General features: G+C 40.7%; 1 protein-coding gene across 1 annotated transcript; it reads right to left on the bottom strand.

The window, feature by feature from the left end:
* Window positions 1-4,219: 4,219 nt before the first annotated feature.
* Window positions 4,220-22,228, bottom strand: Aldh8a1 (aldehyde dehydrogenase 8 family member A1). Its single transcript, XM_042692608.1, has 7 exons — window positions 22,047-22,228; window positions 18,479-18,626; window positions 17,066-17,221; window positions 15,210-15,359; window positions 11,447-11,703; window positions 7,877-8,038; window positions 4,220-6,424 (listed from the first exon to the last, which is right to left on the bottom strand). Exons 1-7 carry the CDS (start codon window positions 22,182-22,184, stop codon window positions 5,972-5,974), a joined length of 1,464 nt encoding a protein of 487 aa, XP_042548542.1. The 5' UTR covers window positions 22,185-22,228; the 3' UTR covers window positions 4,220-5,971.
* Window positions 22,229-26,998: the final 4,770 nt, after the last annotated feature.

Here is a 26,998-nt window from a genome sequence, read left to right on the forward strand (position 1 = left end):
AGAAAAAAAAATGTGTGGGGAAATAAAGACTTTTAGTTTTTAAAATAATGAATATCTAACAGACCAAGAAAAGGTTAATAGGAGATAGATATTCCTGGAAGAAAGGAAATGAAGTTCTATTATTCACTATGAACCAAACAGCTCTATAGAAAATAATGGTTGTCCCCAAAGTCAGCTGACTCACAAGTCCAAAACATATTGCGACATTTATCCTATTCCAGAGATCTGGCTTCTTTCAAAACATGTGGGTTGGACAGAGTTAATTCATTCACAATTACCTGAGACTAGGGAAAGAGATTAAAGATATTGTCTTTAAAAAAAACCTTTTGCCAAGGCCAACCAATTTACCAGTTCCTAAAGAACAGAATCACCCTCCAGAAAAGGGTAAGATAGTCATGACAATGTGTGTTAAAAGTGTCTCCATGATCAGGAATGCATTTCCTTTTCCTGAATTCGTCTTCCTCCTTCCTCCCTCCACCAGTCAATTAACCCTCTGCTTTCTCAGACTTTTCTAATGTTTTATCATGGCAAAATATCAGTTTGTGATAACTACCATTTTTTATATTTTATTTATTTATACTTTATAGGAGTTTTGTTAACTCCACTTCTGTTTTTGAATGACTTTTTTTCCACTGTGAATCAGAATCTACTTTCCTTCAGGGCTTCACTGTATGATCCTATAAATATTCAATCCACACCCAGAATATTCTCATTGAATATTGACAGAATAATGGCATTAAAAATAAAATCCTTGCTAAAAGCTGTTTTAAATTATTGCTAAGAAGATTTCTTCCAGATACGAAATCTGGAGAAAAATACCCTATTCCATAAAAAGGGCTGGGTGGTGGGGGAGGGCAGAGGGAATGTCTTCATCATTCTACACTCATGGCCTGAGCTCTGTCCCCTTTCTTATGATAGATTACTGAGAGTTGGCTGGCAGTCCTTAGATGTTAAATTCAACTCTGCTTCTCATAACCCTTCTTCAAATCAATAGCTTTACCTCGTACTGCTGACTTTCTCTCTAGGATAAGCTTAGAACCTAGGATTCATACCAGCATTTGTGCTTTATCCTTCTGTGCACACAGCTCTCTGAGTACTTAAGAACCCTAGTCATTCATACCTTGAACATCATGGCCCTCTTATGGGGGGAGGGGGGGGCACCTTTGCTTCCCAGAATATATTTACTCAACTATAACACTCCAAGTATTTCTTCATATAGATGTTAATGTTTTGTATTTTTTTGTTCTTTGTGAGGTGAAAGATAAAAAATGAAGGATATCAGAATATGTCACCCCCAAATAGCCTAAGTAAAAGCCTAACATGGTAGTTTATGCCTACAATCCCAGAATTGGGGAAATGGAGATAAGAGAACCATAGGTTTCAGCCCAGCTTGGGCGACCTCAAGTCCTACCATGAAACTTTATCTTTAAAAATGTGAAAAAGCTGCTTGGACATGAGGATTATTTTGAGCTGGAAGGAACAGATAAAAATCAAACACAGAAAGACCCCTGTGCCTTCCACTATTATCCTAAACAGCAGAATAGAGATTTTCTTTGTAGACATAGTGCTTAACCTTCCTTTATCAGCTCAGACAGAAATAACAATAAGGTGAGTTTGTAGAACTGTACCTTACTTGGTAACTTTATCTCTCATTACTTTCCCCTAAATATTTATCTTCCTGTGGTTTACCACCAAACCCTCTCACCTTACTTGACCACTTCTTCACTATTTATCGCCCTTTGTTAAAATGGTATATAAGACCCCGAGTCTTCATTGGATTGTCTCATTTTTTTGGAATCGCCCACCATGCACATAAAACTAAAAATTAATTTTCAGTTCCCTTTGTCCTATTCAACTATCCTCTTATTTCATTTGCAGAACTTAATTATGGATCTTAAGAAGGTAGAGGAAAACAATAACCTACTCTAAAAAATAAGATGAAAACCATGTTCGTCTACTTGTTTCTCAGGCATGGATCAAACCCAAGACTTTACTTTTGTTATAATTACAGGACTAAAAAGAAATTGTTTTTAAAAGGAAAAAATGTTTTGGAGTCATTTTATTTTTCTATTTTAGAAACTAAAATAGAAGCTATGGATGACATATCCATGCACAAGCCCCCGGGACTTGGCTGCTTCAGAATGTAACTCCTTGTTAAATGGCCAGATCATCTCACTACAAGACTGTTTTATAACCGATGAATTCGTTGCTTTGCTGTTTGATCCAAAACAATTGTCTTGAAATTTCTGATTTAAAATTCCTTCAAAATGTTAGTTTCTCTTTTTTTGGGGGGGGGGTGTCGATCGTGGGACTTGAATTCTGGGCTTGGGCGCTGTCCCTGAGCTCTTCAGCTCAAGGCTAGTGCTCTATCACTTGAGCCACAGCACCACTTCCAGGTTTTTTTTTATGTGGTCCTGAGGAATCGAACTCAGGGCTTCATGCATGCTAGGCAAGCACTCTACCACTAAGCCACATTCCCATCCCCTGAGTGTTATTCTTATTAGATTGAATTTATTAGTACCTATTCTCCTTCAAAAGTTTTTCCACTACAAAGTGATTGTTTTTCATTCTGGGCATACCATTTAGAGAACATTACAAAAGTACTGTGACTCACTATAGGAGTTATAAAGCAGTGGTGATGTATATCACCATACTTGAGTCACACAGGCCCCCGGAGGGAGAAGAACACAGAGAGTCACACTTAATGAACTCTCTGTAAACAGTGCACCTGAACAATAGGCTGGACTAAGCCACAGCTCTCTGAATGGTGGTGCAAGGATCATTGCTCCATCCCCCAGGATTTGGGCTCCCACCTCCATCAAGCAGCAAGCATCTGGCATCAGATCTTACATTGTCTGATGAGCCAGGACACCTTGCTTCTATGTGTTCACTTGTATTCTATTCAGAAATCAATTGTACCTGAAATAATAATTAAAACATGGCTTCAGCTACATATAATCAAGTGTGTTCATTTCTTCAGGACACAAGACAGTTCTTATACTGATTTTGATTTATCTGAAATTTAGTTCACAAAGTACTCTGCAGTCTCTAGTCAGTGCCGGGCACTGATCTCAGATCTATACCCACAAAAGTAGTCCTGGAAGGATCTGATGGGAAAAGCAATCCCTGCTTTCAGAAAGCCTGTACTCTATGGAAAGTGAAAGTGTTGGAGTTTTTTTTCAGAGCACTTATACCGGAAGCCTAACATCACTTGCTTATATACATTTCCAAATACGTAAAAATCATTAATGAATAGAATACTGTGAAGTCCTTCTGAGTACATGAATGAAATGTTAGTTTATGGCTGATTTCTAAAGAAATGGAAGTAGGTAATAAAAGCTACCTGTTGCTGCCAACATTTAAATCACTTTTCTAAAACACATTTGCCAAGACAGAGAGAGAGAGAGAGAGAGAGAGAGAAAGAGAGAGAGAGAATTTTCTTCCACAAAGTAGAAGTGAATGAAAGGGTCAGTGTATTGAACAATCTGGAGTCATCATTGTATTTAATGAGGTGTCTGGAAGCCATCTCCTCCAGGCCTTTGCTTACAAAAGCCATTCATAATGAACAGTGGAAGGCAGAAATAGCATCAACTCACCTTATCAGGGCATGGTGATGGTATATTCTTTCCATAAACAATACAGGGCAAGGGTTGAGGGAGAGTGAGAAATCTGACCTGAAGCAATTATCTTTGCTACTCATCATCCTGACAGCTATATGAAATCCAGACCAGGGGTTTTCTTGTCTAATTATTTCTAACCTTAAAGTTCAGGGAGTTGGCCTTTCTCAAGATCAGAGTGCATTAAATACATCCTGAGGAAAGCATACAGTATTTTCTACATATTCTTGCCAAGAGATAGGAAGTCTCTCCTTATATTTAGGCTAGCAGAGGAAGCAGTGGGGCTGGGCTGGGGGAGGGGGGAGGGGGGACAGGAGAGAGGAGGTCAGTAGTCTCAGCTCAGACTAAGAGCTTTCGTAAGCATTTTAGTATCCCTATCACAAGGACAGTAGGAACAGTATCACTTCCATCCTGATGATGGAACTTGGCCTGGATGCAGGCCACTAAGTGCAAGGCTCAGTCAGTGGCTCAAAGGTTCAGAGACTTATAAATAACCGCTCAGAAATGCTGTCTGGCAATTTACCATTGTTAAACAAAGTGTAATCCCTTAAAGATATCTAAAACCGGTACACACACATACACACACACACACACATCACAGAGACTTCCAATATATGTATTTGGCTCCACTTTAAATGTATGAAAAATCACTCAATAAAAAGCTCCTCTTGAAGAGGTAAATATACCGATTTTAGCACTTTTATCTATCTTGGTGATTTTTCACATGCTTTGATTTCTCAAGGATGATGCGTGAAAATCAGATTTCTCCTGCTTGGAAATTCATAAGCTGTTATTTCCCAGGGGTGGTCCTTGTTATCTGGCATGAGGGCCCTTCATGCCATGCTGAAGCACAAGAGCTTTATGCCCACCCCCCACCCCTCAGGAACCTGCTCCCACACAGGAAACGGGCAGCAAGAACCACAGAGCCCCGCAGCCCTAGGGATGACACTGAAACTGCACAGAATCAGACTGTTTCCTATCCAGCAAACCAAATGCCCAGGACACAAAAACCACCTGACTTTAGAGTCCTTTGGAGGTGGGACTCCAACTCACTCTGGCCATTCGGTGTCTGAACTCAAAGCGTTAAAAGACGTCTTGTTTCACATATAAATTCAATTCTGTCAGCATTAATCAAGAACATTTTTTCACCCATATCTTGCCCTCAGTGGAGAGAAAGGCCTGCTGTTTATTCTATGTGGGTGGGAACTCCAGAACACTTATTGGAATTTACAGTATTTTTTTCATTGTCCTCAGAAAACCTCTAGCTCTTCAATGTTTGTGTACTTCTGGGTGTTCATTATGTCCTGTGTCCCAACTTCACTCTGGGAGAGCTGTTGCTATAAGATCTTTGGCAAGACAGTAAACCTCTCTGTGCCTCAGTTGTCTATCTGGATGAGGGGAGAGAGCTGGCCCAGGATGAACCCAGGCACTCTGGCAATCTAGCTCATTATGATTCAGTGACAATATAGCCGTCCTTAACATTTTGATGAGTACTTTTCCAAACTTGGTGGAAAATTGTTGAGTCACCATGGAGTTCATTGCAATTATAAGATGAGGTTGGCGTGTAATGATATATCCATGGGTAAGATGGACAGAGGAATGTGGAGGAGGAAGGGGAGGAGGTGTGGGAAGGGAAAGTCATAATCAATGCATGGAGATGGCACATCTGCTCATCTTTGGCCAATGATACGATTAGGCAAATTCTCAACACTTGATGAACAGCCAGCTGTGTGATATGTGCTGAGAGCACAAATATTTTAACTACTTCTAGGGTGTAACTTAAGGCAGCTGTGGGGCTGTTAGAGATAGTGAGCATGACTTACCATATAGTCCTTCCCTAGCAGACTTTGTAGACATACACTTCCTCTTTGCGTAATGAGATAGGGGTAACTATCAATGAGCCTGGCTGGAGACTAACATGGTTAGGGGACTATCATATAATCTCTTCATTGGTAGGAAATTAGTGCAGATTATTTCCCTTTGGATTTGTATTTTTTTCTACCTTCCCTTTGGCTTTGTGTTTTTCTACCTTCCCTTTGGCTTTGTATTTTTCTATTTGTAAGTAAATCAAAATGTAAAGAAGTAAATCAAAATGGCAAAAACACTATGGGGGCATAATGCAGGGGAGACCAATGACAGTCTGGCTTCCTTGGTATGTTGTCCTATATAGACATCTCTTCTCTGTGACCACATTGAAATACATAGCAGCTCTTCTTCAGCTAGCAGAATACAAACACAGAGGCTAGCTAGAGCTAGCCTCCTGTAAGCAAGGCACGGTGTGATGTGTCCCAGGATCGCCTCACACCACAATGGTTGACTGATTTTCTACCAGTAGGTATCAGTGCAGGGGAAGGTCAGTGTTTCACAGTGATGGTTTTGATTTCTGTGAAGAAGTCATAAGAGTCCTTGGCTCCTTCTCTTCCTATCCCAGAGTGCTTCATCCCTCCAAAAGGCAGGTTCAACTCCCTGATGAGCCAGCAGTTGGTCCAGATCAAGCCTGACTGTAGCTTCTTTGCCACCCGGTGGACGCGCCCCACATTGCTTGACCACACAGTAGCTGCCAGGCCGTATTCGACACTGTTGGCTCTGTTAATCACTTCTTCTTCACTCTCGAAGGGGACCACACACGTCACTGGACCAAATATCTCTTCCTTCATGCAGCAAGACTCATCCTTAATGTCCGTTATCACTGTGGGAAGCATGAAGTAGCCTGCCTGATTCTTGGGGGGAAGGCTCAACATATCCACCCCCTCACCACACAGAATTTGGGCCCCTTCAGCTCGAGCTTTCTTGACATAACTTCTGACCTGGGCAGGTAAGAACTATAATTAGCGATCTCTTGCCATTTGACTTCACACAAATCAGCAGAACAATCAATATTTTCTAATCACTGGAAAATGATATAAGGTCATTGCTAAGAAATCTAGAGTTATCTTATCATGCAGCTGCTAAGCCTCCACTCATTAGTTGGGCATTAGGCCTTCATCAGCACACAGAAGTAATTGACTTACTGTCCGCAGGCCAGGCACTCAGGCAAGTACTTTTTGTACATTCTCACTTAAATCTTTCAACACTCTCTCAGCCATTTTGAATCTATTATTGTTTCCCACTTGTTGATGATAGAATTGAGCCTCAGAAAGTATACACAGTTCCCAGATCCACTAAATACCAAAGCTAAATTCACATTCAGTTATACATTATAGTTCAATACACAATAGAATATTCTCTCCTTCCTCCTTTTTTTTTGGAGGGGAGGTACTATTGCAAAAAAGGAAGAAATGAATGATGTGTAAGATTTAAAGACCAGAATGTCCTTTGGTATCTAAGCTTCCAGAACAAATAAATTCTAATTTCTAGTCTCATTACTGATTATACTCTGAAAATATGTAGGTAATATAGTTAAGCTAACGATAATGGAAAATAAATTATGTAAGAAGTTAGCCCAATGATTCAGAGATAATGACAAATGTGCTTTCATGAAAAAAGACTGGGATATTTGTTTTTCCTTTCAGAGTCAGTGCTGAGTCATCTTGGCAAGAGAAATGGCCTGGCCAGGGCCTGTGCACTCAGGATCCAATTCTAGTTTAAGCCAAGGATTGAAAAGCATTCAAGGAAAATATGTGCTTTAAGTTTTAAAATATATAATGGTTGGAACCTAGCTATAATGTTAATTCAATTATCTTGCCAACTTACTATGCACCAACTCTGTCGCACATACTTTTCTAGATCTGAGAACAGAACAATGAATAAACCTGACCATGGGCTTATGTGCTAGTCAAGGGAAGATGGTCAATACGGGAAGAAATGATTGTATGTCAAATGATCAGAAACATGGAGAAAAATAAAAACACCAAAAAAGTAAGAAAAGTCCTAGCTGATCCAGTAAGGGCTAGAAAACCTTCATTCAGAAGGCCGCATGTGATATACGGAGGGAGGAGGACAGAGCCAAGCAAATATCTGATGGGTTTATCTATTCCTCTTGGTTGACTCCATATCTACCAGCTGATTTCATTCTACTGGTAATATTTCCAAGCTGACTCCTTGAGTTTATTCATCCTATTTAAGGTTCTGCTTTAATCTGAGTTCTTTGTGCATATGTATATTTACAATTGTCAGACTCTGTATCCAGAGACAACTCCCCTCACCTCTACATTTTTTGAAAGTCACTGTAATACTTCAAAGCCTGATGTGTACCCTGCTTGAACTGAGCTTCTCTTCAAATGAGAGTTTTCTGTCTTACGTGGCAGAGGGTTACTTACCTTCTCCAAATGTGGTTTGCTTATCAGAGCACCCATGCTGGCTGATGGATCAGAAGGAATGCCAACTTTCCACTTTCTGGTAGCTTCTACAAACCGCTTTAAAAATTCACAATAGATGCTCTTCTGAACAAAGATCCTACTGGTGCAGAGACAGATTTCACCCTGCCAAGAATGAAGACAATAATGACACTGGGGGACACTGGGGGACATTCTCCCTCACAGATAGATCCCTCCACATTTCTGAGCATCTGCTATAATCTGGCACTGTCAGGACAGGTGTATCCAGTGCAAGACAAGACCAACTTCTGGCTTGTGGTATACACGCACAGTCTCATAGGAAGACTGACAAAAGCAAAAGCACATATGACCCATGATGTACCATCAGATAGTGATCAAAGCCATAAGACGAGTAGACAGGGGATAAGAATAGAAACTGATAGGGAGTGAGGAGGGGGATTTTAGTAAAGATGTCATGGGAGGCCCTTACAAAGAGAGGCAATTTGAAGGGTTTCTTGATTAATAGGAAGGAGCTGAATGGGCAAAGATCCAGAGGCAGGGATTTTTAGCAGTGACCTTTGAGAACCTGGGCTTTGTGGGTACAAGAAAAGACAGGAAGACAGAGGACAGGAGTAGAGAGGAAGGGAGGTAAGCGGTAGGAGACAAGATCAGGGGTCGAGAAAATCAATGCAGTCTCATGAAGTTCTAAGAGTGAGGAGCCAGTGTTTTATTTTTAGTATCACCAAAAATGGAATGCGAGGTTTTAAGCAACAAAGTGACATGATCAGAGTTACCCTTTGAAGCAACCACTTTGGCAGCTGTGTGAAAAACAGAATGGAAGGAAATAGAGCAGAAACCCAATGGAGAGTGAAGAGACTATCCTGAAGTTCAGATGAAGCAGACGTCACTGGACCCAGTGAGGAACCAACGCAAGTGAGAAGAAGTAATAGGGAACTACTGAGTTCTAGATTCTTACAGGGGTATGAGACCTTAAAAGTGTAGGCAATTTGGTAGGCAAAACTGGCATGTATGCAGTGGAGAATCATAAATTTCAGGCTATATGTTCAACAGAACTATGGAACCCGCTGATGGGTGAATATGTGGGAAAGAGAGAACAGAGACAAGCCTGGGGCCTGGGTCTGTGGCTGAGGCACAAAGTGGAGGGTGGTGCTAGTCCCTGAAAGAGCACCTGAGATGGAGAGAGAGGACTCCAAGAGAAGGCGAGGGGAGGGGTGGTGTTAAGGGCTCTGCTGTGGACACGTTGAGTTCAGGTACCCTCCCACAGGGAGTGACACATAATCCTAACCAGCACTTGAATATAACATTCAATAGCTTACAAACCACATTCTAGACACTGCATAGCACAATCCAAATATGCCTAGTAAATAACTGTTTTCATCACATTTATATTTTGTCTTCACAAACAATCCTAGGGAACAGAATGTTTCTAATTATCTTGGTATTTATATAAAGGTCATGGTCCAAATGAAACAGTTAATGTTCCAAAATAATAAATTCTTTCGGCAACCACGATCTATCAGAACCATCTGCATATCTAGCTTGGGAAACGGCCAAACACCTGAAGGACTCATTTGTAAACGTGTCCTGCACCCTACAGGGATGAAAGGTATAATTAAGAGACTTGCAGGTTTTATGGAGCTTCCCATCCCTCAGTATTAGGAAAGCACTGGTACCAGTGGGGTCCCTGGAGAAGTGATTTTGGAAGAAGTAAGTGAACTATCATCTATTGAGTCTTGACATATACTGGACACTGTGTTGGATGCTCTCTCCATAATATCTCTGTGCTGCTGTGTTAGCAAACTCAGATTAGAGCTGGGAATGGAGCAGGAGACAGTACACAGCCAAGGCCACACAGGAATCCTCCTCTCCACCCTCCCAACCCCCACCCCTGCCAAAAGTCAATTATATTCTGTGAATAAAAAAATATTCCCTACATGGAACTTGCCACTCATTGAAGTAAAGAAATCAGGTTGATTGCTTTAAAACACTTCCAAGAGGAAGGTTCTTCAGACATGCCCAAATCCCCACATGATTTTTGGTAGGTGAGCAGCCTGCCATCCATCCATCCATCCATATCTCCAAAGCTCAGCATGAGTTTATGTAACACAGAGTTCAATTCTCTTTCATTCATCTCAGTTCTCAAACCACACAGGTAGAGCCTGTCTTCTCTTAAAGTCATCAAAAAACTTGGTTTAATTGTCACCTGGTATTTTCTTATTCTAATGATTAAAACAGTTGCCATAATATTATACTTGCTATTGATCCAAATATATATACACACATATTATATATTTCTAGCTGTCTTCTCTAGGAATTACCAGGGAAATAGATCACAATTTTAACCATCTTGAAAGTAACGAATTTCACTCTAAATTCACAAAATCCTGTTGGGAATGTATTACTGCTATTGCTCAAATAATTATATAGATAAATATGTGCCATCCAATGTTAACTGATTTGGGAAAATTCAGATCTACTTCATCTTACTCTTCCTTTCTCTGCAAGTCCTAACTTTTTGGAATGTCACTATTTTCAACTAAAATAAAAATAACTTTTAGATGAGCTCGTGGTTCAGCCATGTAATTCTAACTATGTGGGGGGCTGAGAATGGAAGGACCATAGCTGAGCTCATCCCCAGGCAGGAAAGTTTTTCAGGCCCCTTTCTTAGTCCATAGCTCACCACAGTGGCAAGCTGCCTTGAGACTGGGAATACTGTAGTGCCAGGCCAGCCCAGCAGAAATGTTTGCAAAACTCCATTCCCATCGGGGCAAGCTGGACACAATAGGTAGTCACCCTTTCCACAAGAAGATAATGGCTCAGGGCCTTCTCCCCAGGAAGTGAGACCCTAACCTGAAAATAACCAGTGGAAACCGAAGCAAGGCTCTGTTGAATCATGTGCCCTACCTAGCTGAGATCCTGAGTTCAAAACCCAGAACTGCCAAAACACATGACCTGTACAGCACACCATTTGGTTTACACACACCTGCCAAGTTCTAGGCAGGATTCTCGGCAATGATAATGGAATTACTGCACAGGGACCATCACTGTTCTCGTTGTGAGGAAGCTGCTGTCCGGTTGATGCTTACACCTTTGGGAGGTCTGAGAAACATTATGGAACTTAAAGGAATATTCATGCTGTAATCTGTGCTGTTAAGGTGACTGGAAGCTTTCCGTAACTCCCGAAGAACAACCTGCTATGCAATGTACTGGTCGTGACAACAGCGCATGGAGGCACTGGAAGTGTTCTCGTGGGAATAGGACTCGTGGGTGGCAGTCAGGGCTACTGTGTGAATAAAGACTGGAGACACGCGGAGCAATGTAATACATCGTTGGCAACTCAATAAAAGTTGTGCACCTCAACAAGAGGCTCTTGATGAACAGAAGCTATGACTTGCAGGCCCTGACTGAGGTTAGCCTAACACACTGTACTGGCTGTTCCCTTTTGCATGGAAATGACTGATCTGACCCATTCATTCCTGGGCTTTGCCCTGTAATGGATTTCATTCATTACAGTGATGGGGCATAGGGTGTGGGGATGCTTAGAGGCCATACCTGGTTGGCAAAGCTGGATCTGACGGTTGCTGGAATACATTCCTCCAGGTTGGCATCCTCAAAAATGATGGCAGGATTCTTGCCCCCAAGCTCCAAAGAGAGCTTCTTGCAGTGGGGAGCACTCAGCTGGGTGATCCGCTCAGCTGTGGGCTGGCTCCCAGTGAAGGAGATCAAGGGCACCTCGGGGTGGGACACCAGGGCCTCACCTACCCGGGGCCCTGTTCCAAAGACAATATTGACCACACCTGGTGGAACACCTGGATGGGAAACAGCACTTTCAGTAGTAATTATCAATGTGACAAGGACCTCGGATCACATAGAGACTCTCCTTGACAGTCTAATACCTTGAGTTAAAGAACACAAGGGAGTTTTTTACAACAGCCAAAGCTTTTACAGATCCTTCCAGTCTACTAACACAGTAAGTCTTATGGTATCACCTCTGCCTTCTAGAATCTGTCTGGGTATTTTGGCCTGGAGAGGTACAATGGAGAACATGTTAGGTGTTTTATTCCGTAATACGGACTAAGCCTTAGGGACTGAAGATGCACAGATATCATGGGAAAGCATTCAGATCCTGGATTGGAGCGCAGAGAGTCTGGAGAAGGAGAAAGTAATGGGAAGTAAACAAGGACCATTTCCCACCATTCTTGGGGGAGCCCTGGACCTGCATTTCACACAGGACATGTGTAGGGGTGGATGGAAGAGTGAGGAGGGAGGGTTATTTCTAAACCTTGAAGGTAAAATGAATCACCATTGATGTCTACAGTAGCATTTTAACAGAGGCTGAGAGAACACAGGAACACCACATATTTCTCACCACAGGAAATTGAGCTCATTTCAGCAGGCTGATTGCCTTCCACACTGTGTATTAACATTTTGATTACATTTCCTTGGGCTCTGATGTGAATATGTTAAGAAGTATCTGCTGGCCTTGATTTCTCAGAACCATTTTACCATTTAATCCAGACATTAATGAAAGTTTTGTAATGCTATCTACCTTCAGTCTATTAAGGAAATCTGGCAATAGGAAAAGGAAAACACCTAGCTGGCAAACAAATTCAGCACAATTCAGGGTAGATGGCTAAAGAGACTCCTAGTAAGTAGATTCTCCATGGATGGGGAGAGTTTGGTGCCCCCATTCAGCATGCACACACACACACACACACACACACACACACACACACACACACACACACACAGAGGAAAATTCTAGAATTCACAAAGAGATACTTTCTGTGTATTCTTTAAATGGTTTTATTTCTGAATGGAGGTCAGCTATCAAGTTTGCATGGACACCCAGGATTAGAGGAACTAGTTATTTAAATGCATTAGCATTTAAATCCAGAATGTATTAGCAGCCTTTCTCTGGACTCTCACATTCTTAAAAGTTTCTCTTCATTGTTGTAAGACAGAATGTCATATACGTGATTTACATGTCTTCTCAATCCCAGCAGAGAAACCAAGTGATTAAGGGAAGTACACTCTGAACACATTTCACTCCAATTCAGGGGAAGAAAGTCTGGCCAAGACAGCCCAGAGAAGAAAGAGGAAAAGAGCTGCATTAGTATAAGAGGCCTATTATACTAATACATGAGATCATTATTATACTAATAAATGAGATCAATGCTTTACAAATAGATTGATATGGAAAGCTATATAGACCAGGTTCCTGGAAAAGTGGTTAGGAAGGCAAACGTATCATAGATTAATACTTGTTTGATTTTAGGAGAAAGCTCTCAGGGGGCCATGATTCCATGCCCTGGTCTGTGTACCCTCTTCTCTAGGTAGGACTACAATGGAGCAAGAGTTCTGCTGCAATTTGCATCTGAACCAGTCCCCCAAAGTCACATGTGCTGAAGCTAGGTCCTTAGGCCATAGTGCTACTAGGAAGTAGAAGAACCTTTAAGAGGTAGAACCTAGAGGGAGAAGTTAGGACATTGGGAGGTATAATTTAGAAGGGAATATCAGATCCTAGCCTTTCTCCTTCCCTCCCTGTGCTTGCTTCACTCCATAGTGGGAACATGTGGCATGTTCCCACCATGATCATGATATACTTCCTCACCACAGGTCCAAAAGCAACAGGGCACACTGGCCAAAACTATGAACCTAAACAAACATTTCCTCTTTTTAAGTTGATCTATCTCAGGTATTTTTATAGTAACAGAAAGATAATTGACACAGCCTCAATCCTGTCTGCCTAAGAAGTCTTAAGTCACCAGGCTGGGAAGAAACATTATGTACCTCTGTATGAACCAGAGACCCAGCTCCTCTGCAAAGAATAAGATTAGAATGTGATCTCTTCCATAAGGGAGGAATGACATATTCTGACACATGAGAAACAGGGGCACATTTATATCCTACGGCCCTCAGAGGTCTAGGACATCACAGGTGTCATTCCTAACTCCTCTAGGACATCCACAGGTGTCATTCCTACTCCTCTAGGACATCACAGGTGTCATTCCTACTCCTCTAGGACATCACAGGTGTCATTCCTACTCCTCTAGGACATCACAGGTGTCATTCCTACTCCTCTAGGACATCACAGGTGTCATTCCTACTCCTCTAGGACATCACAGGTGTCATTCCTAACTCCTCTAGGACATCCACAGGTGTCATTCCTAACTCCTCTAGGACATCACAGGTGTCATTCCTAACTCCTAGGACAGAGGCCAATTCACTTCCCTAAATAGGCTCAGCTTTACTCTAACATCTGAATCCTAAACCAACTGGCTAAAATTTACTAAGAGCTAATGGGTATGTGTTTGCAGGTAGAGATTGCGGGGGGGGGGGGGGGGGGAAGGGCAGGGGCAGCACGGGTTCTGTGCACTGCCCATTCTCAGAATAGGAGAAGTTAAGAGTACCTTCTCTGTCAGCAGAAGCAGGTGACATTGCCAGAAAGATGGTAACTATTCTCACCACCCAGTCACCATCTTCAGCCTGGACTTCCTGCCTATTGCCTTCAAACACTGAAGCAGTGTCAGGCTGTGTCTGTGCAGAATTATACCCAAAAGAAAATCTGGAATATAGTCAGAATGTGGCCATTAAACAATTAGCAGCTGAGCTCTGGTGACTCTTGCCTGTATTCTTGGATACTCTGTAGGCTGAGATCCGAGGATTTTAGCTCAAAGCCAGAAAAGTGTGTGAGATACTTATTTCCAATTAACCAGCAAAAAGCTGGAAGTGGAGGTGTGACTCAAGGGGTAGAGTACCAGCCTTGAGTGGATAACTCCAAGAAAAAGCCCCAGTCCTATCAGCTTCCCAGTAGTGGTCCCAAATGCAAGGAAAATTGAAGGCATAGATATGCAAATCCCCTGCAAATAGCTGTATCTACTAGGTATTGTATAGGAATACCTAACAGTATTCTTATTTCTATCAAGATTCACTTGTGGCTCTAACTGAAGGTTTAAATGTACCATTGAAGTTAGTTTCTGGAGTGAGCTGGTCTTTGTTAAATTATATTTTTAATATCTTTAAGTCACTGTATGGAGGTTACAGTCAATACCTTTGACTGACTCAGCCTGTACACTGCAGTGTACTTCCTGAGCTGCCAACCACCTTCCTGCAGGTGGCACTATGCTGCTGTGGTATTGAGTAGAGGTGCTCACGTGAGAGAACCCTGCTACCAGTGAAGGAAATTTTTTCAGGCTTCCATGAGAAATCAATTGCAATGACTCACAGATAAAACTAGCACAAACTTTGCTGCTCTAGATAACAACTTTGATCCATCTCTCTGCCTCCTCCACAAGCCCTACCACTGACTTACCTGCTTTATCCAAGAGTTTGCACAACATCCACGCAGTTACAGACGTCAGCTCACTGGGCTTGGCTATCACAGTATTCCCAGCAGCAATGGCTGGAGCTATCTTCCAGGTCAGCAGGTAGAGAGGCAAATTCCAAGGGCTGATCAGACCAGCTAAAGGGCAGGAGAAGATGTACAGCCATGACAACACACACACTGGCCTGAGGTTCCTAATGCAGAACTCTTCTTAGCTGCATGAGACTGGATTAACTCTTAAGATTCCCAGCTTTGCTTCTTTGTACCAACCCTAAGGAAATCATTCTAAAATCTGTTGCACACAACGTATCTTTTCAAATAGAGCAAAATCAACACAATTTGCCCATTTCTATGATTCATCATTGTATGTATGAACCACAGGAGCATCAGCTCCAGGGATCAAAGGCTGCCACCAGGCAATTATTAATTTCCAGCATGGAATGTATCTTGAGATTTACAGACTGATGCTTACCTTTAAAAAAGTTGTAAAAAACACTTCTTTATTATTAAGCTGTTCTTTCTAATAATGTTCTGCTGTTTCTTCTAATAATTCTGTTTCTAATCTGCTGTTTATTGAGACTGTTAAAGCTTTATATAATTACTTATAAATTATAATTTAAAAATTATAAATTTATACATAAAACATATAATATATAGTATTTATAGAATACAGGATATATATTAATATGTAATATATTATACTATATTATATAAGTAATTATAAATTACTTATAAATAGGAACAGGCCCTCCCATCAGTGAAGCCAATAAACTTTGATACATAAACTGTGAAATCTGCTTTGACTATTTTTCTTTAAATTCTACTGCATCCTGCCTGACCAGATAGGTTTGCTGGGTTGGTAAAATACTCAATTTCTACAGTGTGTCTCTATGCAATGTTCTGGAAGGTTGCCCAAGTTTCCAACTGGAGCAACATACAGCTATAAAAACTTCCCTATAATAAATCTATGGAATTAATCTTGGAAAGAAAAAAAAACAAAAAGAAAAAATAAATAAACAAGGGGATTAACTTTATTTATTCTCTAACCTCCAACCTGTGCTATCAAAGTAAAGATATATTTTTGTACTACTGAATTTCCCATTACACATTTTGTTCTTTATGGGATAAAAATCTTTTTGCAGCAAAATACATTAGCATACTACTCAGGAGAAGCTTAAGGCTTTCTATAATGTCTTGAAAATATGGTTTCTTGAGATTTCAAAGAACCAAAGCAGTAAAATGCTTCATTTTCATTCCTTTTGGCTTCATAAAATCTAACTTGTAAAATATGGTGTTTCTTCTCAGGGCAAATAGTGACATCTAGTGGATATTTTTCATCATAACAGACATTTAGATCTCTTTCAAAGGTCAAGGGAGAATAGAATTTGAGTAAGAGAAGTAGGTCGTTCAATTCTTCACCTGGTACTATTGAAAGTGCCCTGCACTTATGAATGCATTTATTTACTCACATTATTAAAACATGTATGAAGATAACATTGAACTATATTTTTCCAGCTTTTAAGATAGGAAAGCCCAGAGAACTTGTGACTGCCCCGTGCAATTCTAGTCTACAGCTATGCTCTATTTGTGCTTGTTTTAACTGCAGGTAGCAATAAAAATATTGGCAGGTGAGTTTTCTCTTAGCATTATATTTTTTCCAGGAATAAGAAGGAAATTCAGAAGAATAAACTAGAAACAAATTCATGAGTTCAATGAATTTGCAGTAAAAGTAGGAAAAATTAGTTTTGCTTTTTTCTGTTTTTTTCTTTCCCAGATTAATTCCATAGAATTTTCTGCGCATCTCTGTGTGAGATCACGATGCAGACTTTCTGAGCAGTACCTACCAATTCCCACGGGAGTCCGCAGCGTGTAGTGCAGACAGCCCAGGTGGTCCATGTGCGTGCACTCAGTGGTGTGATGCAGGATGGAGGAAGCAAAGAACCGGAAGTTCTGTACCGAGCGGGGAATGTCCAAGGTTCTAGCCAGTGTGAGTGTTTTCCCTGAAGGAAGTAAACCATGTACAACAGTATGTTTGTGTCACATAGTTAGTGGAGACCCGCTGCCAGTCAGCTGTCAACACAGTCGTAACCCAACTCGTACTGGACACTCCTTGACCACTGTAGGTGGATAAAACGATGAAACAATTAGGTGTGAGGTTGACTCAGGTGGACTTCACTTGCTGTAGTTCATAGCTCTCCTGGTGAGTTGGCAACACGACTAGTTTTCTCACACACATTCTGGTGTGCCACCAGGCTTTGTTAAGTGTGATGACAGGATTCAGATAATAAGTGTTGGGACAGATGCACTGCACATCCCAGGAGAACTGGTGTGGTGTATTAAATTTCCTCTCAACATATGGTCAGAGTGGCCGGCAGGAAGCCCAGCACAGGATGCTGTGTGCCACTTGCACACCTTCCCCACAGCCTACCTGCCCCGATACGGCTAGAATGAAAGAAGGAAGCATGAGCTTATCTGGGCTGCCCTTGAGTGTCCTTCAGTGATTCAGAGACACTCTGCTGCCAGGATACAGTAGAGGAAATATTTCCTTTCCCAGGCCTTGAACTTGATGCTTCCTAACTTTAGCTTGGTTTCATAGCATTCAAATACTTTTTAAAAGAAGTTAGCCTTTCTTTTGTAAAGATTTACTGATATTTCTTCCATTACTATGACCCAGCTGGAAAAGGGTAGAAAACAAAGTAGTTGATTGTGTTGGAAGTGATTGCAATGAATACATAAGCAAACATTCTGAAGAACTGTAACTGCTGATCAAATTGTCTTTGCCGTTGAATCTTCTACTCAGAAGAGGAGGAAGATTCCATGGTGAGCTCTATCTAGTCCCTCATCTCTCCCCATAGCTATTCTCCTGGCCATGATTCTTTGCAGAATGCATCCTCCTGCCATTTGGCTTTGGGTTCAGCCACTGACTTTGCTTTGAATGAAGCAGGAGCAAGAGTCTTGGCCTTCCACAGTCTTGTTTGGTTTGGCCTCCACCTGTGCCACTGACAGAAGCAGGTGCATGGGCTAGCCTGGTGCCCTCATGGAAATAACATGAATAGCAATGGGTGTTCAGAGTCCCATTCGTTATGAGACCAGAGATCATCTGACAAATTGCAGTGAGGACATGGTGGTGAGTAGCTGCATAATGGCTGGCTACATTCATACACATTTAGTAAGAGACACCTGCTCTCTCAAACCATGGCTCTGCTAGAGAAATAGTGTAGGGAAGATGGACAAGCTCTGCCAAAGAGGATTCTCACCTTGGTCTTTAGACTCTGCTTGGGCCAGCTCCTCCAGGGACTGCTCCAGCAAGTCAGCTAGCCGATTCAGGACCTGGGCACGTTTCTCCGGACTCTGGGAAGACCAGCCAGGAAAGGCCCCTCTGGCAGCCTCCACGGCCACTTCAACCTTTGAGGAACAAAGGGACGAAGGTCACCTTAGAGGTGGCACTCCTGAAGACTTCGAAGGATCTGGAATCAATAGGTGTCAACACGCCTGTTTTTCTTTCTGCCTCATTTCAATTATCCAACATGTCCCAGTGCTGAGCTACCCACAGAGTAGACAACCCCAGGGGAGGGAAGGGGTTAACCAGCAAACCAGGATACCACAAAAGCAAAAAATCATGTCCCCTCTCAATCAAGGTATTTAGAATGTAATAAATCAGACAATTAGACGCAATTTAAATTTTAACATATGTGCATTTGTAATCCTTTTCAAATTATACACACACACACACACACACACACACACACACACACACACACACACGTGTGTGTGTGTATGTGTGCCAATCTTAGTCTCCTGAGTTGCTAGGATTACAACAGAGCCACTAAGCCACTAGTGCCCAGCTAGACTTTTTTGAATATGGTATGTGAGAAGAAACTTGGTCTATAGAATCTGCAAAGCTCTCATTCTAGGTCTACAGGTTTGTACAAAATAATATTTTCAAGTGATGTTAGAATATGGAATGACTAATTCTATTAGTTGTTTGCTCACTACCTTTTATATATGAAGGATATGACAAATTATTTCATTTAACTCTTTTAAAGTTCTATACTACGAGTATTTTATGCCCATTTTACCCAGGAGGAAACAGATACATAGGGATCGGATAACTTGCCAGAGGTCAATTATTAAGTGGCAGAATCAGGATCTGAACTCAGATCTCTGGAGCCTAGGCTAACTCTTCATGAAAAATTTGATTTAGAGCTACTTCCAGCTTCCTCAAAAAAATAAAATAAAAGTCACTTTCAGATGAGCTGAAATAAACTATCACAGTAAGATTAAGATTCTCAGCTGGGTGAAGGTGGCTCATTTATAAACACAGCTACTCAGGAGGCTGAGACATAGAGGCCAGCTTGTGCATAAAAGTCCATGAGATTCCCATTGTCAAAATAACCAGCAAAAACCATGGCTCAAGCTTTAAAGCATCAGTCCATCAAGAAAGCTGAGTAAGCAAACCGAGCACGTGCAAGGCACCTTCACTAGAAATGTTTCAGAAGAAGGTAGCTTCACTTCTAAAACTGAACCTCCCATGGACCTGCAGGTGGGATGAAGGAAGAGATGTGGGTTCTGGTGGTCTGTACCTCAAGCTCGGAAGGCCCATGCCAGAGTTCATTCCTATAGTGGTCAGTGTAAAATTCTGATCTTTAGGCTATTCGGAAAATCCAAGTTCACCCACATTTTTTAGCTTCTTTCCTGTCTCATATCCATGTAATAAGGAATATGTCTACTATTATAATAGTGCTAGCAGTTCTTAGAACATGTTTTAGTATATACCCAACATTAGGTCTTGACTTGTACTAACCCATGTAATCTTCAGGACAAGATTATACACTCAGTATTATTGGTATCCTATTACTACTAGTGGGGAGTTTTTTTAAAAGGGGAGACAGATATGAAGAATGATAGCTCTAAGACAAGGTCATAGATAGCATCAGGTGGAGTTGTCCTTTCAAGCCAGGTAGTCTGACTCTTGTCTGTGCTTATGGTTGAAATGCCACAATGTAAATGATGAAAATAAATATCTTGATTTATGCATTGCAGATGAAATTGCTAGCATCCTGTTCTCTGTAAAGGAACCTGTATAATGTATTCTCTCTTCTAGACTATTTCAACTTGCTCCTTGGGATACGGCTAATGTTATTTTGGCAAATCTGAAGCACAGAATTAAAGCAGAATAAGTGAAAGTCATCTTAGGAGTCGAGTAGCATTTTCTGTGGCTATTTGGAAAAATTGGTTTTGTATAGTTGCCATTTTTCCATGCCAAACAATAAGTCAGGCACAATGGCTTTAGCCTGTAATCCTAGCTATTTGGGAGGTGGAGATTAGGGTATCACAGTTCAAGAACAGCATGGACATAAAGGCTGTCAGACTCCATCGCAACCTATGTGGAAACAATTTGTGCAGTGGGCTGCACGAATAGGAGGATTACAGACCAAAATGGCCTGGACATAAAGTGAGACTTGACCTCAATAATAAAAATGCAAAAGGGGCAGGAGATAAGACTCAAGGGCTAAGGGCAAGGGCCTAACAAGAGCAGGGCCCTGAGTTTAACTCTCAGTACTGACAAAAACGGAAATGGATTTTATAGAATCAGGACATTTTTAGGATTGTTGGAAAATATTTGACATTATTTTCAATTTGATTCCATATTCTAAAAACGAATGAGCCACTAGCTGTAGAAAATGTTTTAGCTGAATTTGCCACAGTTGTTTAATTTTAGCTCACTTTGGAAAACATTGCAAGACAGGACAGTGGAAAAGACAAGACTAGACTTCTCATATGCTTCTTGGGTCATTTGAAGAACAAAAATACAGGTTATAGTTTAACCAATAAATTAACCAATGTTTGAAAACAAGTCTAAAGGTTGTATTTAAAGAAAAACAGAGTTGAAATTTTACCAGTGGGGAAAAAAATAGCTAAGTTTAAAAAATGCATTTAACTTATCTGTATATGAAAACTATAATTATATTTTAAATAATTGTCCATGTCTTGAAAAACAAATTATCATCTACTAAACATAGATGACTATTGGCCATATTTTAAAATCATCTACATATTTATATTCTGTCAATAACAAGCAATAAAGCATATCTCAAATATTTTATAAAATTCTACAAATAAAACTGCCATCACTATAGAAAGAAAACGAGAAGAAAAAAGAGAGAAAGAAGTTACTTCTTTACTCTTATAAGAACAAAGGGGAAAGGGAGGGAGAGAGGGAAGGAAGAAGGGAAGACAAAAAGAAGTAGTGGCATGAATCATTAAGTACTTTCCTTTAGATTAAAAAAACTAAATCTAACTCCAAATTTATGAGAATTTGATCTCTAATTTTATCAAACTACTGATTCTATTATGGTACTTTTGAAGACATGCATAATTATTATAGGACAATCTAAATGAAGACCCAGGGTTTGGGGAGTTGTTATTGCTCTACTTGTTTTTGGTGAATAGACACTTTAAAAAAAAAGTCCATAGATGCAGTGGCAAATTCATGTTAAACTTGGTGGGGGGAAATAATGTGCTTAATGACACCTCTTAAATATCCTCTTATGGAATTCTGAGAATAGCAAAACTAAATCTAAACCTTGCATTCTCAGCAAAGTATGGCTGGTTAGAAAATTAACTATCTTTAAATGTAGTAACCTAAGCTTGTTCTAGCTTATAGACGTCGATTTCCCAAATCAATCTTTTTTTAAGTCTTCCTTCTGCTAATATTTAACCATTTAATACTTCTCTCTAACCCCATTTGCTTTTAGGAATTAAGTCACCCATGATTTTCCACCCATAAATATATTTCTGTCTTCTGTAAGTGCATATACTTACCTCGTCTTTTCCACTATTTGGTACTTTGCAATATACTTCTCCAGTAGATGGATCATAAGAATCTATATATGAATGGCATGGTAAAAACTGTCCACCTATGAAGTTTTCCAGCATCAAAAGATCCTTTGTTCCAGCCATGGTAAGGGAAAATGCTGCCTTTTCTCTCACAGTTGTTCACACAGGTTGTCCTGACAATGTTGCCCCTCTTCCTCAGTTCTGCTCTCTTCCAGCTCCAGGATCCTCATGTGCCAATCAGTGAAAGTGGGAGGAGACCTGGCACTCACCAGCTCATTCTAACCTCCAAAGTGAGGAAAACAACACAGACTCTTGACACATTATGAACAACATGGTTTTATGTATCCTCAGCTTTTTCAAATGATCAAAAGGTACCTGTGTGTGATTTTCATTTGCACAGTAAATTGTTCATTGCTTTTTCATTAAGTCCAAAAACATCATGAATTTATTCACTTATTTCACACAATCCTCTGTGTAACAATATCATTACTTTCTTTCCTTCTTTTATTAAAGAAAGAAAATAGAAAAGCTGAGGTTTTGAGATGTTAAGACAATGCACCCAAACTCACACTTTTCTTCCAAGATGTGACATGAACATACAAGCCAAAAAATCTATATAACATATATAGCAAGCCAGACTTGTGCCCAGTTCTACATGTTGATAAGAAAAATGGGTACCCCAACAGAAGATTAAGCCAAGGATATAGTAAAAAGCAATTTAACAGTAAGGGGAACACAATTGGCTAATGAATGTATTGGCAAATGCTCAATTTTGTTTATCAAGAAATGTGATATACAAAAATATTCTGTTGGCCAGACCAAAAAGCCAGTCAGCATTTAAAAATTAAACGTGCAGTGTGTGGAGAGGTTGCTCTCCCACCAATGACAGGGTCCAAGTGTGCCTCACTCCTGGGAGGAAGACATAGTGCGGCACCATCCCGTCAGGAAAACTGTCAACATGAACATGAGAGGCTTTGGTGGTTGAATGAGCCCCATCCTGGGGAATCTGTGAACATGATGTCCTAACCTTATAGCATTTGGAGCTCAAAATGGGAAAACTGGTGGTGTTATTCAGCTAGACTACCTACAGAACAGGGACATAATGTTCACAGGACCACCATGAGATGAAGCTAGAGGGTAAAAAAATTTAGGACAGAGGAAGAAGGGATGAGTGACATTCAAGGAGCATTTTGATCAGATTCCATTTCAATGTGAATATTAACAACGCATATACCTAACCATAAACTCAGCCAAATGGGGAAACGCTAGAGGCTCCCTATGGCAGACACCATGAAGGTTCTCTAACTCCCACTTCTCTCCAGAAGCATTCTTCACTGTGTTGTCATTCAGATGGGGCATGTATGTAGTTCTGGCCAGTGGCAACGAGTAGATGGAGACTGTCCAGTCTCTCCCAGTGCTATGCAGACTACATACCATGGATGCCATGCTGTGTTCCTGATGGCAGGTACAGGATGTGGAGCCTTATGTTAGACAGTCAGGACAGCAGTCACTGTAAACTGTTTTATTATATGGTGGTGCTTCTTACAAAATACACGCGCTTCACTATGTCATTATATTTAGAGGTCAATTTCTAGCCACTCACTGCAAAAACCAGCCCACTCTGGTTAGCAGGCAAACAACTTTAGCAAGTAAACGTTTCAAACATTGTCATTGGTGCTTTGCCCTACACACAGCAGTCCCTCAGTACTGAGCCCTTGTTTGTGGAAAGATGGGAGTATGTTTGGGGAAGGGCTCCTTTCCTCAAAGAGGCATGGTCAAATCTCCGGGGCCTTAGGGACACTATACACAGTAGCTATTAGTGCTGCAACCCTAAGCTTAGGTACTTAATCAAAAAGGAGAAGAAAGTTCAGTGCCCATCTGAGAGAAAAGACTCAAGAGTTGTTGCCAGTTGAAAAGATAGGTTTGTCACAGGGAACCAGTGTTCTTCCAGCTCTGAAGCCACAAAAATTAAACCCAGTTTAATCAGTTTAAATCCCGTAGGGAGCTGATATTACAAAGGCCCAAGCTGAGGGAACAGCTAACTTTGCAATCCCTGAGTCCATATTGGTGCATGGATGCTGGCAGATCAGATATTAGAATCACACAGATAGAGTAGTTCTGAGCCACGGGTTGGGGAAAAGATGTGACTTTATTAAAGTACATTCAACTGCTTAGCAAGTGGTCTGTTTCACGATGATTCTGACCCACAACACATTAGAATGAACATGACTTTGTTTCTTTTCAAAGTTATCTGATCCCTTTACTCCTAATTCCTATGCAATAGCTTCCTCACTCCTGGATCAAATTTGTTCATGGGCTCAGGTTCTGAGAACTGATTTTCACAAGGATTTACTTGGCCAGGGGCCACTTTTATCCTTTAAAACACTTAAGTTTTTTTAAGCAGAGCTGGAAAAGGACTGTGGATCCCAGAACATGGGTTTTCAGTCCGTGTACACAATTCACCAGGAATGAGGCAAAACGTTAACATTACTTCTTTCTTCACACTGGAAGGAGCTATGGCTCTCTAGACAGCATGACAAGAACAAACCAGGGATGTAGAGACATGCTGAGGATGCAGCTAAGCAGAGGACCACGCTGAGGCAGAAATCGACACTGACAATGGCTATGGCACCAGGAACTACAAATCAGTTAGTTTCCATGAAAAGTGGGCTTTAGGAGCATCATGAACAGGAGTCTTTCAGAAAAAGGCAGTGTATCTTGGAGTGCATTCTTTAAAAGTTAAGTTACAGTAAAAAAAAAAGTTGAACCAGAATTGAGGTAATCTTCTGAAATTACCCATCCACAAAAAAAAAAAAAAAAGGAGGTAGGAGTGGGATCAATCCCAAGATACCAGAGCAGGGAGACAAGTCAGGGAACAGCCTTTCTTTCTCCTCATAGCAAGAACAAGTGGGGTCAGATCCTCCGCTTCCATGGCTGACTTGTGAAAATGAGTTGATTGGCTACAGTAATGTATACATGTTAGTATTGATTTTGATGGATGATGCAGAGTATTATTTGCCAGAAATAGAAATCCAGGATATTCAGTACTTATGGGACATCATATTATCAATGGTTTGGTAAAAGGTTTTTTTTATACTGTACTTGGAACTTTTCTGCCCATTTATATGAGATACTTTCAAAATGAACCATAATGGGAAAAGTGGAATTAAGATTTCTACCTCACTCCCCCATGGTATAACCCCTGTTTTCACTGTATTTGATGTTGGTATAATTTGAGGGGAACGGAAAAAACAAAATGTTTAAATAGGGATACACATGGACCCATTGCAACAATGAGATGTACAAGTCACTACGTTGAAAAAAGAACTTTATAATTTAGGTGGGGGTGGGAGGGTGGGGGTGGGAGTGTAGCTGTGGAGGTGGGAGGGAAGGGATAGTAGGGCAAAAACAAAGGAGGAGGCAACAATGCTTGCTAAGAAATGTACTCATTACCTTGCTCATGTAACTGTTAACCCCTCTGTATTTTCACAATTAAAAAACTTATTAAAAAAAGATTTCTACCTCATAACACATGTCAGGATTTTTTTTTTTTGGTCAGTCTTGGGCATGAACTCAGGGCCTGAGCACTGTCCTTGCTCAAGGACAGTGCTCTAACACTTGAACTACAACTCCACTTCCATCTTTTGGGTGGTTAATTGAAGATAAGAGTCTCATGAATTTACTGCCCAGGCTGGCTTTCAACCATGATTCTTAGACCTCAGCCTTTTGAGTGGATAGGATTACAGGCATAAAGCTATCAGTGCCAGTTTGTAAAAATATCTTCAAGAAGAAATACTGAACTGAAAACTAGGAGCCATAAGCAGGTGGGGAAAGCCAGTGATGGACTGAGGTACCCACACCTTTTGCCCTTTGCAGGGCACCTGAAACCTCCTTGTCCTCATCTATACATAATACCATAGCTGAATCTTGAATTTGTGGGTTGACTGAAATGCCCCCAAACTAAGGTTGAAAAGTATTAAGTTGTCAGATTTTGTTTCCTTAAAGATGAAATTTTTAGGAGCTTTTTGTTTTCAAGAGGCATTAGTCTTATACATTTTAAAAGTTTTAACAGAAAATGCAGTTGTATTCCCTTTGAGACTTTTACATAAAACACGGTGCACTCTTCTTTTACAGCTTGGGAGGTGCACTCTTCTTTTACAGCTTGGGAGTCTCTCTGCATTCATCTATCTGCATTGTATGAGTGGCTTCAAGGTTCACAGTTATAATATGCATTCCTTACAGCCTTCAAGTGGTATTGAATTCAGGATTTAGTTCCTAAAGCTTTGGACCAATGCTTTCCTCAACAGGGCAACATTCTCTCACATCTAAGTTGAGTGGATATTGTCTAAAGGAAACATGTAGCTAGGGCTACAGCTCAGTGCTTGCCTAAAAAGTGCAAGGCTCTGGGTTTGATCCTCAGTGTCATAAAATGTATGTGTATGTATATATATATATATATATATATATATATATATATATATATATATATAATTAAGATTTTAGACACATGGTTGAGAGCATGTCTGATTAAAAATAATTAAACAAATGCTTACTACAATAAAAGTGAAAAAAGTCTTGCTTCCATATGCTCAGTACACTGCATGCACTGTAGGTTTTCCTACAGTCCTATGATGTTTCTCATTCACCTTTAAATACATGTGCCCAAGGCAAGTTTGGAAAGCAACACATGAAGTCTGTGAGGTCAAGCTGTGCTGAAAATAAGTGGACTATGAGGTGCCTGAGGTAACACAAGGACGCGTCTACATCCTTTTGTCATTAAGTAACCTCAGTCTTCCACTGCCAACACTTTTCTCCTTCGGTGAGTCCTTCTAATAACATTACCACCTTCAACAGCAAACTGTAAATACTACACAAATAACAAGACAGCAGCATTTCATCACAGTTTACAGGAGAAATAGATAAATTCATTTCTGCAC

The sequence above is a fragment of the Dipodomys spectabilis genome, unplaced genomic scaffold, assembly GCF_019054845.1.
Source record: "Dipodomys spectabilis isolate Male_0828 unplaced genomic scaffold, ASM1905484v1 ptg000001l, whole genome shotgun sequence".
In the NCBI taxonomy this organism is placed as follows: domain Eukaryota; kingdom Metazoa; phylum Chordata; class Mammalia; order Rodentia; family Heteromyidae; genus Dipodomys; species Dipodomys spectabilis.

Bases quoted from the DNA above. Each gene is read 5' to 3' on its own strand.
- Aldh8a1 (XM_042692608.1), bottom strand. From the start codon at position 22,184: ATGGCTGGAACAAAGGATCTTTTGATGCTGGAAAACTTCATAGGTGGA. The intron at 17,222-18,478 runs GTGAGAATCCTC...TACTTCCTTCAG, and splicing joins AGCAGAGTCTAAAGACCAAG to GGAAAACACTCACACTGGCT. The intron at 11,704-15,209 runs GTAAGTCAGTGG...TTTCCCATCCAG, and splicing joins CAAACTCTTGGATAAAGCAG to GTGTTCCACCAGGTGTGGTC.